At 38.2% G+C, this 12548-nt stretch overlaps 1 protein-coding gene across 1 annotated transcript in view; it reads left to right on the top strand.

Annotated features, from left to right (window-relative positions):
• Positions 1–12548, top strand: part of DCLK2 (doublecortin like kinase 2) — a gene marked incomplete at both ends in the record, with an annotated part of 68634 nt that overhangs the window by 22771 nt on the left and 33315 nt on the right. Inside the window, 4 exons of the mRNA XM_081333233.1 lie at positions 110–214; positions 3823–3873; positions 9864–9958; positions 10748–10817. Of these exons, the coding sequence (XP_081189359.1) occupies positions 110–214; positions 3823–3873; positions 9864–9958; positions 10748–10817 (321 nt within the window). The remainder of the gene's footprint in view (positions 1–109; positions 215–3822; positions 3874–9863; positions 9959–10747; positions 10818–12548) is intronic.

The raw sequence follows: 12548 nt of genomic DNA, 5'->3' as shown, positions 1-12548 counted from the left end.
ATTTAGGAACAGTAATTTAGGAACTTCTACTATTGTGGGTAATTTAAATTTTGGAAGTGATTGTGCATTGAAAATATGTATCCTACCGTCCATCTTCTGTTGTTTGTAGAATGCCGTGTTATGAAATCATCTTATTCCCGTGCATCTGGAACAACAAGATATTCTGGATCTAAAAGTCCTGGGCCTTCACGTCGAAGCAAGTCTCCAGCTTCAGGTAATTGAAAACAGAACTGCTCTTTAGAACTTCATTTTTTCCACACATGGCTCAACCCCTTTGGTAGAATCAAGCAATCAGAAATTAGAGACTAAACATTTAAACTTACAAAAATTGCCAGTGCAATAAATAAAATGATATACAAAATAAGGACTAAATACCTCTAAAACCATATAAAAACATGTAATGTGCTGCAACAAATAATAAAGCTTAACTCATTTTTAAACGTTCAGTAACATTTCAACATCTCTAAGGAGGCAATTCCATAGAGGGAGCATAGAAAAGTAATCATTGCATTTTTACTAAGAACAAAGAACATGTGAAGGCATTTAAGAACCAAGTGCTTTACCAAGTTCCCGCAAAATAACTTACAACCTTTAAACCACTATAAATCTGAGCAAGGGATGTGCCAGATATTATACACACAGATTGTTCCATGCATAGAATTGTTTCATGTGGCCAATGCCTGACCCAAAACATGCTTTTATGAAGTATTTTGATACATAGAGGGACAAAATGGGGTGGGAGACCAGGGAAAGAGCCAGGGACACGGGTTACTGAGAAGAGTGGGAAATAGCTGAAAGTTTCATGGTGGGTGGTTTGGTAGGCTATGCTGTGGTAGTACATTATAGTGGTTGGTTTTTGTATTCCTTGTTTTTAAATGTTTTTAACAATTGGTAAACCCTTCAGAATTGCTGAAATTTGGGCAGCATATTAATTTAATTTAATTTATGATTGGTTGCAGTCAACCAGATATTTAAACTGATTTAGCATTTTTAACTGCCTATTGAGTCCTTTCCCAAGGACCTGGTGTGGGCAAATCTTGTTGTTTCGTAGTGTAAGGGTATTGTTGCAGGATAAAAGCTGTTCCAAGTACATGTAGACTCTGACTTTTGACCACAATTGAATTTGGAATTTGCTTATAAGTCATTGTGGTTGGAAGTTAAGTTACCATACGGCCAGACACAATTTTAAGGCCATTTTTACAAGTAATTAACTGCAGTTTTTAGGCCAATTGCATGGTTGTTAAATGATTGTAAGTCCAAATCCAGCTTATCCAATGGGCTTTTTTTGCCAAAAAACAGCAAAAACTTTGTAAAACACAATCATGTAATTGTGGGACACTGCAACTAATAGTGTTCTAATATCAAACGGGCTGCCACAAAGAAGAGGGGGTCAACCTAATCTCCAAAGCACCTGAAGGCAGGACAAGGAGCAATGGATGGAAACCAATCAAGGAGAGAACCAACCTAGAACTAAGGAGAAATTTACAGTTAATTGGTGGAATGAGTTATGAGTGCTCCAATACTGGAGATTTTTAAGAAGAAGCAGGGTTTCCTGCTTGAGTAGGGGTTGGACCAGAAGACCTCCAAGGTCCCTTCCAACTCTGTTATTTTGTTGTTTTGTAAATTGAGCTGGTTGCCAAGAGCCCAAAATTTTGTGGTCAAAATGTGACCATAAGGGTGGTATGGCAGTCATAATTTCAAGGATGGGTCAGAATTTTTTTTGAGTCCATCATAACTTTGAAAGATCCTTAAGCAATCAGTTGTAAGTTGAAATCTACCTGAAAGCTGCTTTTGCAACTGATTGATGATGATTTTGTTAATGCTGATGATGTTTAAGTAGTGCTCCAGATGTTTTGGAATTGCATACAGGTCTAGTTTAGTTTATTAGTTTAGTTTTATTACCTTTGGTAATATCTTTGCTTTGTTTTGCCAAAGTCATTCTACTTCTAATTGCAGGTCTTTTTGTGATTTTCTGCAGTTATTATTATTATTCATCATCTGTACCTTGGTACCAGTCATTGATACAGTAGAAGTCTTGACTTGAGGCCTGGAGGATGTGGATAGAAGAAACCTAGGCAGAGGGAGGCTATAATTAGAATGAGCTATTGTCCAGCTTCAGTCCATTGTGCCAGTTATGACCATTCCTGGAGAAATAAGCCTTTCTGGTAGAACTCACATTATTGGCCCCTTCCACACAGATTACTGCAATATGATCTAGATGGGACAGCCTTTAAAGACTGCTCAGATGCTGCAGATGGTGCTGAGTGCTGCAGTCTACCTTTTGGCAAGCAAGAGCCATTGCATATCACACATAACGCCAAACAGGGCTCAATGTAAAAACTGATATTTTTTTATCTATAAAGTCTTATATGGTTTTGAATCTGGGTAGCTGTAGAACCATTTGCTTTAGTGCCTGCCAGTATACCAGGTACGTGTACTGAACGTTTCTTCTCATATGAAATTCAGACAAGAGGAAGAAATCTGTTCTTTTCTGTTACAACACTTAACTTTCTGGAATATTCCCCTCCTAGAAATCCTGACGGCATCCCCTGCTATTCTGACTTTCAAAAAAGTTGCTAAAACTAAACTGCCCGAAATGTTTTTTGTCATTCAGAAAATATAGTGATTACTATGATTAGAAGGTTCATAATTTAATAGTAATGTTATAGTTTACGGTACTAATGAATCATTTTCATTGTTTTGGGTAAGTGGTATTGTTTTTAAGGCTAAATCATAACTCATTTAGCAATGAGGTAGCATAAAATATAATTAATTAATTAATCTCCATATTGGTGATACCCAGCTCCAGAACCTATAATAACCAACTCCAGTAGTTTTATATAAAGTATTGAACAGCACTAGGGACAAAATGTGCTTTGTACAACAGAGCTGCCAGGGTATATACCCTGCCAAGGTACAAAATAGTACTTACTAAGATTATCCCTTCAAGTAAGAGAGTGACCATGTATAGCAAAACACTAGTTGCCAACTGGAAATGGTGGTCAAATACTGTTGAAATGAAGCAGGAGCAACAGTCACACTCTCTCTGTTTCTTTTCTGTAAGAAGTCACCAATTTGGGCAACTATGGCTGATTCTGTCCTAACCAGACTTCAGCACAGGCTGAAATACTGTAGGTTCAGATAATCAATGTATTTACAGACATTTTGATTTGGAATGTAATGGTGGAGAACAATGTGCTGTGCAACAGCTTCTCAACATAAGAAGTTGTGGGGAATGTAAACACAAGACTACCATTATTAAAGTATGTTTTAAGAAGTTGGTGTCTAGCTCAGGGCAGTTCTCGGGTAACAAACAAGACAAATATCAAAAGTATCATATATACACTACAGTTCCCAGTGTAAGGACCAAGGTAATAAATAATGTAATGTGCTTGACAATGTAGCATCAGTATTGTATGACAATAAAATTAAACAGACAGTAATTAAATTTATTCATCAGAAAGTGTGTATGCTCTGCTAAAATCATGGTTTACACTTAATCCCAAACTGACTTCCTCACCTTTCCCATAGCATGGTTATGCCTGAAGCACTTTAAAAATGCTTGAAAGTTTCAATTTCACACTTACAGTGATTTTCAACTTGAAATAATTCAGATTTGAAACATCTTGCATCCCTGCTCTTTTTTGTTATAATTTAATGAGTTTTATGTTAGTTTCAGGAGGACTGCCTATGATAATATATTTATCATATCGTTGCTAGAAAACAAATAGTTGAATTTTCCCCTTCTCTCTGTGTCATTTTCTCTTCTCACCTATGAATAACCTTTCTTCTTTTTCTTTTTTATCAATTGAATGAGTACAGTAAAGAGGGGTGGCCACTACTCCAGTACATGTTCTTCAGCAAAATCCCCAGGTGAGCCATTCGTGCTATGGCTTCATTTCACCACCTTGTCTCCTACATTTTTATTTTACTTTTTCTGTCCGTTGATCTATTCCTTTATCTTTACATTAAACATCTCTATGATTAGCAAAACTAAGACGTAATGGGCTTATTCCCCTTTTCCGTAAGACCTTGGAAAATAGTAGCATATATGTTAACATTATATTATATTAGATAATTGATTTATTAAGATATCATTTAAGTAGATAATCACTATTAAAGAAAGATGTGTTAACCAAACTCATTTAGCTAAATTTGTGGTTGGAAGCATACCGGTCAGAGAATGCCGGCTGGTGGCCCCCAGGGGGAGAGCATTCTCGGTGGGTGCACCAACCCTTTGGAACGGCTTGCCTACCGAAATCCGGATGGCCCCCGACCTTTGCACCTTCCGGCGTGACTTAAAAACCTACCTATTCCAGCAAGCCGGCCTGGCCTGATAGATTTTGGGGTTTCATTTGTTTTACTATTGTTTTACTGTATACTTACCTTGCTCTGTACACCGCCCCAAGTCCTTCGGGAGAAGGGCGGTATATAAAAACAAACAAATAAATAAATAAATAAATAAATAAAATAAAATAAATCAATAATGAAATAAAGCCTATTTTATAATTTGCTTATGTAGAAAAGTATGTCAGAAATAAAAGTCCTGTTAATTTGTGTCAGAGATTTGTTTGTCTATCAGTTGATAGGAGTAACAATAGTGGCTTATAAGGACTTGATGAATGCAGCTGAATTAACTGTTTTGCTTACAGTATACAATATAAGTTTATAAATAAGAGTTTTGTAAATACAATGTACAGTATAGTTTTGTAAATAGACTTGTGAAAGATACTAGTCCATTGATGGTGAACCTTTTAGAGACCGAGTGCTCAAACTGCAACCCAAAACCCACTTATGTATCGTCAGGTGCTGGGTGGGCGTGGCCCATGGGGTGGGTGTGGCTGCAGTGGTAACGGCAGACTGGGTGGGACTAAAAAGTTCAATCAATTCCATCTTTTTTTTTCCCCGTGAGAAGTTGAAATTGATTGATTGAACCTTTTTTTTTTTGCACATGGCAGCCGAGGTCTAAAGTGAAAAGGTTTTATAATACCCAGCTGAAGGCCTAGGAGTGGAATGAGGGTGGGCTCTGTGTGCCACCTGTGGCACATGTACCATAGGTTCGCCGCCACGGTACTAGTGTTGTGATTCAGGGTCAGCCTGTGGGTTCGGCAGTTGGGTCGGATGACTCAGAGGAGGAGGAGGGGGGTGTTGAAGAGCTTGCTGAGAATAATATTGAGGCTCCACAGAGCCCTCAGCCAGGCCCCTCCCACCTGGTCATGACGCAGACCCAGCTGTGTGAGCCTGACAGCGTGGATGAAGATGACCCACAGCTGGCCCTGTTCAAGGATGCCCGACGCAGGAGGCAGTCAATCAGGAGTAAACAGAGGAAGGCAATGGGGCACCTAGGAAGGAGGCAGAGAGAAGCCACGCCCTGAACTGTATAAAAGGGAATGCGTGGGAAGGCTGGTTTGCTGAAGGCAACCGCTTGAATAGCTCCTGTTTCATGGTTTGTGTCTTGTTCTGTTTGCTTTTGTATCCATAAATTTGGCAGGCTTAGTTCCAGCCTCTTGCCTTCTTGTAAAAGGGGTTGTCCCTGCCTTTTCTAGAGGGCCGGTAGCAGGCTGGTACAGAACAACTAGTCCATAAAAATATTTATTAGCCTTGTGAAAAGTTAATAGTCTGATTTTCATTTTAATATCAACTACAGAAAAGGAAAGTTTTCCTTCCTTTCTGTGTAAGATAAAGCATTATGACCACTTTCTTCTTCACTTACATGGCATTACTTTATTTATTATTTCATTTCTGTTAACCTGAAGAGTTGTTAAACATGAACTTGGTATTCTGAAACTGTTTCCAGTTTCTGGTTTCTGCCATTGAGTGATCTGATTCAAAGTTTTGAAATATTTTGAAATATTGTAGGTAAGTAACTTTCAGAACAATATGAAAACTCTATACTTAAAATAAGAGGAAAAAAATATTCATCATGCATTAGTGTCTTTTTTGGGGGGTTGTTTTGGTATCTGGAGATCCCCTGATTGTTTTTCCCTTGTCTTCCATTGCAATATGGCTTTTATTTTATGTGGATTAATCATTCACACCTCTGCAACGCCAATTATAAGGATGCCTTTCAGAAGATTTTCCTTTTGTCAATTTATATTTTATGCTGTTTGGAGTGATGCTGTTGAATTCGGTCAGTTGGCTCTGTTCCAGACTCCTAAAACTGACTGATTTTAGTTAAAAATGCAATTCTGGCTCTTTATAAATGCAAGGAGAGTAAACTACTTGTCGTTTTATTTTGTATACCCAATAGATACAAAAAAACTTGTATATTCTGCAATTTGCTTGATAAAGATAGAGGCAGAGGAAGATATACACACTTGCAAATGTGGTCTAAAAAATAAAATGAATTTTCTAATTGTGGGTAGACTGTAGCTCTCCAGATTCCCACTTACCTTCTCACATTCTGTGTGTTGTGTGCAGATCTGAAAAATGCCAAGGTGGAGAAAACTGTTCTTAATCATTGTGAAATGTAATGATGATAGTTCAGGGAAAAAAAGCCTAGTTTCTCTGCATGCATGTTGGTTGTAAATATTAAAGACTTTTATGTGTCTATGTATTCATTCATTTATTTATTTATTTTAGATCTCGTTTGGCATATTCATCTTTGTAGACATTCACATAGCATAGCACTTGTTAAATGAATGTTCTGTTGCCCATTATAGATATTCTTTACAGAGCTCAAATGTGTAAGTTGTTAACAAGGATTTCCATGGAAACTAAATACCTAGTTGACAGACTCATTAAAAAAGCAACAGAACTATAGTTGAAAACAGTATGGCTCCAAAAGCATTTTCTTCTTTCTGGGAAATCATGAAAACACTAAAGCATAAATTATATCGTTGGGAGCATGGTTGCTATGTTCAGACACCTTATAAATACATGTTAGAGTCTGATGAAGCATTATAAAAAAGCTTAGGAAGTCCTGTTAATAAAGGATATATTATTTCTGCATTTGTTTTATTTACAGATATGTATGCCATCCACATCTGGATGGATTTATTTGACTTTTTAAAATGTATTTTTCTTGTTTTTAAATCAATAAGAAAAAAAGAAAAGCAATACGTAAAGATAATTATAATGCAAAGACATACATTTTCAAAGAAATGCATTAAGAAACTGAAAAATAGAATGAAAAAAATAAAAAATGTAGCAATGAGCAATTACAATTCTATATATATTTATCTGATGTAAATAATATTCAAGTTGTTGTTGTTAGCTGCGAAGTCGTGTCCGACCCATCGCGACCCTATGGACAATGTTCAAGTACATATATATTAATTTCTAATAGTAATATAACCTTAACTATCTTTTTTAATCTACTGTCATTTGTGTAAATTAATTCTAGATTTCATTACACTTATCCATACAAAGTACATCTATAGGCAATCCACTGAAAGGTGATAAACATAACCAGGTTTTCTATCTGTTGAGTGAATGAGGACATACATTTAACTTTCCAATGTTGCGATATTGGTCTTTTAGCCATAATAAGGGCACAGAGAATCCATTTATGTTGTCCAGTTGTGAATTCCATGCACTAGGTATGCAGTTCAAGAGAATGTTACCTTTTGACAATTTTAGCTTTTTTTAGTTTCATATTTTTCCAGTCTGCTACTGTGTCTCAAAATTTAGTAAGTATAGAACAGGGCTTTTCAACCTTTTCACCCATTGTACCATTTTTAGGATATGGCAATATCCGAGTACCACCAGTCGCCTAACAAGGTGTCAAAAACTTGATGACCCCCCCCAAAAGGAAAAAAGTGATAAAGTACAGGTAGTCCTCGACTTACAACAGTTCGCTTAGTGACTGTTCGAAGTTACAATGGCACTGAAAAAAGTGCCCCCCCCACAAGCCACAGCCGAGCAAGACACCTGCCTGCCTGCCCGGAAGCATTCTTCCTCCTGTCCGAGGTTTTCATTGTTGTGAGCCTTTCTGTTGAGGATTGGCAGCGGGGGGTAGGGTGGGGGGTGTTTGGTTTTTATTCCCCCCCATCTGCTGGGTGGTTGCAGCACTGGGACACTGTGACCATCATAAATATGAATCAGTTGCCAAGCATCTGAATGTAAATCACAAGACCCTGGAGATGCTGCAACATTCCAGCTGATCAGTGCTCCTTCTGGGTTCAGCTGAAGTGCCAGGATGAGCGCCGAGCAACAGCTGGAGCCTGGCGCTGATCCTGGTGCTTCCACTGTGCCCTGACAGCCCCAAAGAAGTGCCTATCAGCTGGAAAGCGGCACTGATCCTGGTGCTTTCGCTGAGCCCTGACAGCCCTGCAGCTCCAGCCATCTCTTGCTCAGGCTTGTATGGTGCTGCCCAGGTTCAACTCATTCCCCTCCCCCGCTACCACTTTTCTAGGATGGCTGCGTACCACCTGCCAGGTGCCAATGTACCACAGGTGGTACCCATACCACTAGTTGAAAAGCCCTGGTATAGAACATTGTAAAAACGTGTGTTTTAAAGAAGCACAGATCTGTTTGACTTAATATAAGGAAATTATATGAACGGTGGAATAAAAATGTAAGAAACCTGAAAGACTTGGGTAAGACAATTTTTAAGGCCCTTCCTAAACTCTAGTAAGGACAAGTCTGACTTGACCGGTTATAGGAATTTGTCCACAATATAGATCTAAGGAAAACAAAATTGACTTTTTATGTTGTCTCAGGAATCAGGCTTAATTTGAAGGAGATTATAATTAGTGGTTGGACCTGCAAAAGATATTACATAAGATGTGGAGATCAAATTTAAAGAACAGGTATTCCTGTATATAACTTGGGTCTTAGTCTTGTAAACAAATAAGCACATTGAACCACATACTTATTTCTACAGGAGTAATGTAGCACCTGTGAGTAATATAGCATCTGCACTATTTGAGGCCAGCTACAATTTCTGAACAACCTTCAAGGATTAGTCCATGCATTACAGTAATCCAGTGGATTTTCTTGAGAAGGATTTACTGATAAAACATTTGATATTGAAACAATAATAACTAAGAAGTCAGTAAACAAAACATACACATAAAGCTTACAGATAAACAAGATAACTATCAACTGTTACCAGTACAAGTAGAAAACTTAAAAGCAACCTTTCCATTTGTTATTTCAGAACTCTGGGAACTGTGGTCATAAAATAAAAGGAAGGTTACCAGTCTGGAAAAGGTTTTGCTGATGCTTGAATTGACATACCAAAGAAGACTTTCTTAAAAAGTCCTAAGGATAGCCAAGGAAAAGGACTTAGCAAAGAGAATTCTCTGGGGGGGATGTTTAAATGCAATGAACCATTGAAAACAAAGAAAAAAAATAAGATTGCTTCTTTGAAAAAAAACCTTAGTGAATACAAGCATTAGAAACGGGATTTAACAGCTCTTGATAAGCATATCTTGTTGAAGTTGTTATAATTCTCATACTGTGTATCACCATAGATCAGGGGTGTCAAACTCAATTTCATTGAGGGCCACATCAGCATTGCGGTTGCCCTCAGGGGGCCGGGTGGGTGTGGCCAGGGTGGGCATGGCCTACTGGGTGGGTGTGGCTAGAGTGCGTATGGCCTACTGGGTGGGCATGGCCAGCTCTACATCGTTGGCATCAAGGGTGCCTATGGGGGCCTGGGCAGGAGTGGGACAGATCTGGGGGTCTCTGGCAGAAGGAGGGTCTCTGGTCCAGGGCCAAGGCAGTGGGGGCCGTTCCCTCACTGTTTCCAGGATGGTTTCGCGGGCCGCATGAAACCACTTTGCGGGCCGGATCCGGCCCCTGGGCCTTGTGTTTGACATGTCTGCCATAGATCAATTGAAAGCATCACCTCTTTACCAGAACTCCAACTTTTATTTTACTGTATAACATGTTCATTTCTCTTCTTTTTTTATAAGTAAGTGGAGCCCCCAGCAGCCAGATTTCTACTCCTAAATCAACAAAATCATCTAGTTCCTCTCCAACTAGTCCTGGAAGTTTTCGAGGACTCAAGGTATATTTTATGTAATTTCATCTGTTTCATAAAAATATTAGGTGGGATTAATAATACTTATTCACATTTAGAATATTGATACCATAATTGGAGATTATTATTAGATTTTAATTTATTATTAGGTTTTAGATTTAAAACATATTCCAAGTTAATTTTAATCCCTAACAGTAAGAGCAGTTTAACAGCTGGCATGGCAGATTGATTTCATTGGCTAGAACCAAACTAGACCATCATCCATCTTGAATGCTTTTATTTGGATTAGACCTAAAGAGTCTTTCCAAGTCTATGATTGTATTAGCCTTTTTGGTTTCTTTCTCTTTTCTGTTAAAACCAGATTGTAAAAATATAGGTTAGTTTTATGGGTCCGGAACTACTTAAAATGGACCCATCGCAATAAGTGAAGTTTGGGTTAGTTGAGTTTTTTTAAGTCCCACTAATTTTCAGTATTACCTGTTCAAGAAGCCTAAAGGATTAAGTATGGCTATTGATACATGATAATGCTTTAAGAAAAAACTGGATTGCAACCTACAGTCGACAAGTGTATTTATCTGATCCTAAAAAACTAAGCTAGAGCCATGCATTAACAGATACAAAGAGGTATGTCTTTGGACTGTTAGAGAACGCCAATTAAATCTTATTTGACATTTGATGGATATCTGAAAGTGTAGTTCAGAAATATCAAATAACAATTATTAAATATTTAATATATATTAAATATTTCAATTTGTTTTGCAGTATGATTTTGATGTATGTTACTGCCATAGCATTAGTTGTTTTGTCTACTGACAGATTCTCCCTCCTTGTGAATCTTCTAATGTAAATGGTGTGCCTGAAATATCTCCTTACCTGGGTCCTGAAGGTAAGAATCCAATCAGACACGTTAGTGGTAATTTCAGGTTCTTTTTTGAAATAAATATCCATGAATGTGATATTATAATCTAGAAATATTAAATTCTGTTGTCTAACTTTATTTAAACATAATTATAATCTGATGTATATATACATCGCAGATGAATGGCACCAGCAGTGATTTATAATATTGTAATTAGAGTCTTCCTGTTAGGGATAACCTGCTTTTACTCACTAGTGTAGAGGTGTTACCTAATGGCATGGGACTGGGTTATTAGAGGACTGCCTCTCCCTAGTTACATTAGCCTGCCCCATTAGATCTGGCAAAGAAGCCATGCAGTGGGTACCATCAGATATGCACCTGCATTGGGTGGGTTCCTGGATTCGTGACTTCTCTGCTCTGGCGCCTGCCTTATGGAAGCTTCTTTCTCCCAAATTGGATTACCTCTATTCCTTTGATATTCTGGAAGGCCCACAAGATCCAGTTATATTATCAGGCCTGGTGCTCTCAGGGAACCAAGATACATGCTTAGAAGGGTACATTGCTGAGGTGGCTTCTCTCCGCCTGGGTTTTGTATATCTGATTTATAAGATTGATTTTTAATGTGATTCTTATTTTTCTATATACTTTTTTCTGTTGCTTGTTGTATGCTGGTTCATCTTACTTTTGGTGACATGAATGACCATGCAAATTGGATTAATAAGTAAATTACTTTGTACGCATGCACACACAGAGACAGATACACACACACACACACACACACCACACAAGACAGACTATAGAAAGATAAATATGACGAATGGAAGGTCAAAGAAAAAGTTATTTGGAGGCTAAAATTGTGTCCTGTAATAATATATAAGCTTTTGCATTTGCACTTAATAAAGCATACAGATAACTTCCTTTTTGCAATACAAATGTTCATACAATTATTAATATTAACATGATCTTTATTATTTCTAACCAATAAAATTCAATAGGTAGGTATAATATTAATATTCAGCAAAGTTAGACAAAGACTGAATTGGAATATATTTCCTCTTTTAGAAAATAAAATCTAGATGTTCTTTTATTAGCAAACATTTAAATTTATTTTGAATTTTTAGTCTTTGTATTGCATTACCACATCCCTTTCCAACACCTATACTGTATTTTTATTCCTAGCACTTCAGAAGAGCTTTGAATTAATGAAGACTATAAGAGAATCACAGCATACAAATTAAATATGTTTGTGTGTGAGCATGCATTGTTTTCGAGTCAGTGTTGACTCCTGGTGACTGCCTGGACAAGTCCCTGCAGTCTTCTTGGCAAGATTTCAGAAGTAGCTTGCTCTTGACTTCTTCCTAGGACTGAGAGAGAATGAGTAGCCCAAAATTATGTAGCTTGTTTCAAGCCTAAGAAAGAACTAGAACTTACTCTCCTGGTTTCTTGTGTGATGCCTTAACCACTGCACCTGGCTGCATTTTGAATACATTAGAACAAGGGTTGACAATGAGGGCCACATCAGCATTGTGGTTGCCCTTGGAGAACTGGGTGGGAGTGGGTGGGTGCGGCTGAGTGGGTGGGTGTGGATGGATGGGCGTGGCTGGCTTGATATCACTCACATCAGGGGTGCCTGTGGGGGGCCAGGCAGGGATCTGGGATGAATCTGGGGGTCTCCAGCAGAGGGGGGTGGGACTGGGCAGGCGGCAGGGCATGGTCCATAGAAGGAGCCTTAGGGGGCCCTGGATGGTGACACAGGCT

This window comes from Vipera berus (genome assembly GCF_964194415.1).
Source record: "Vipera berus genome assembly, chromosome: 7".
NCBI classification, from domain to species: Eukaryota; Metazoa; Chordata; class Lepidosauria; order Squamata; family Viperidae; genus Vipera; species Vipera berus.
Note: the sequence above shows the minus strand (reverse complement) of the source record. Positions and strands in the feature narration are given on the sequence as shown.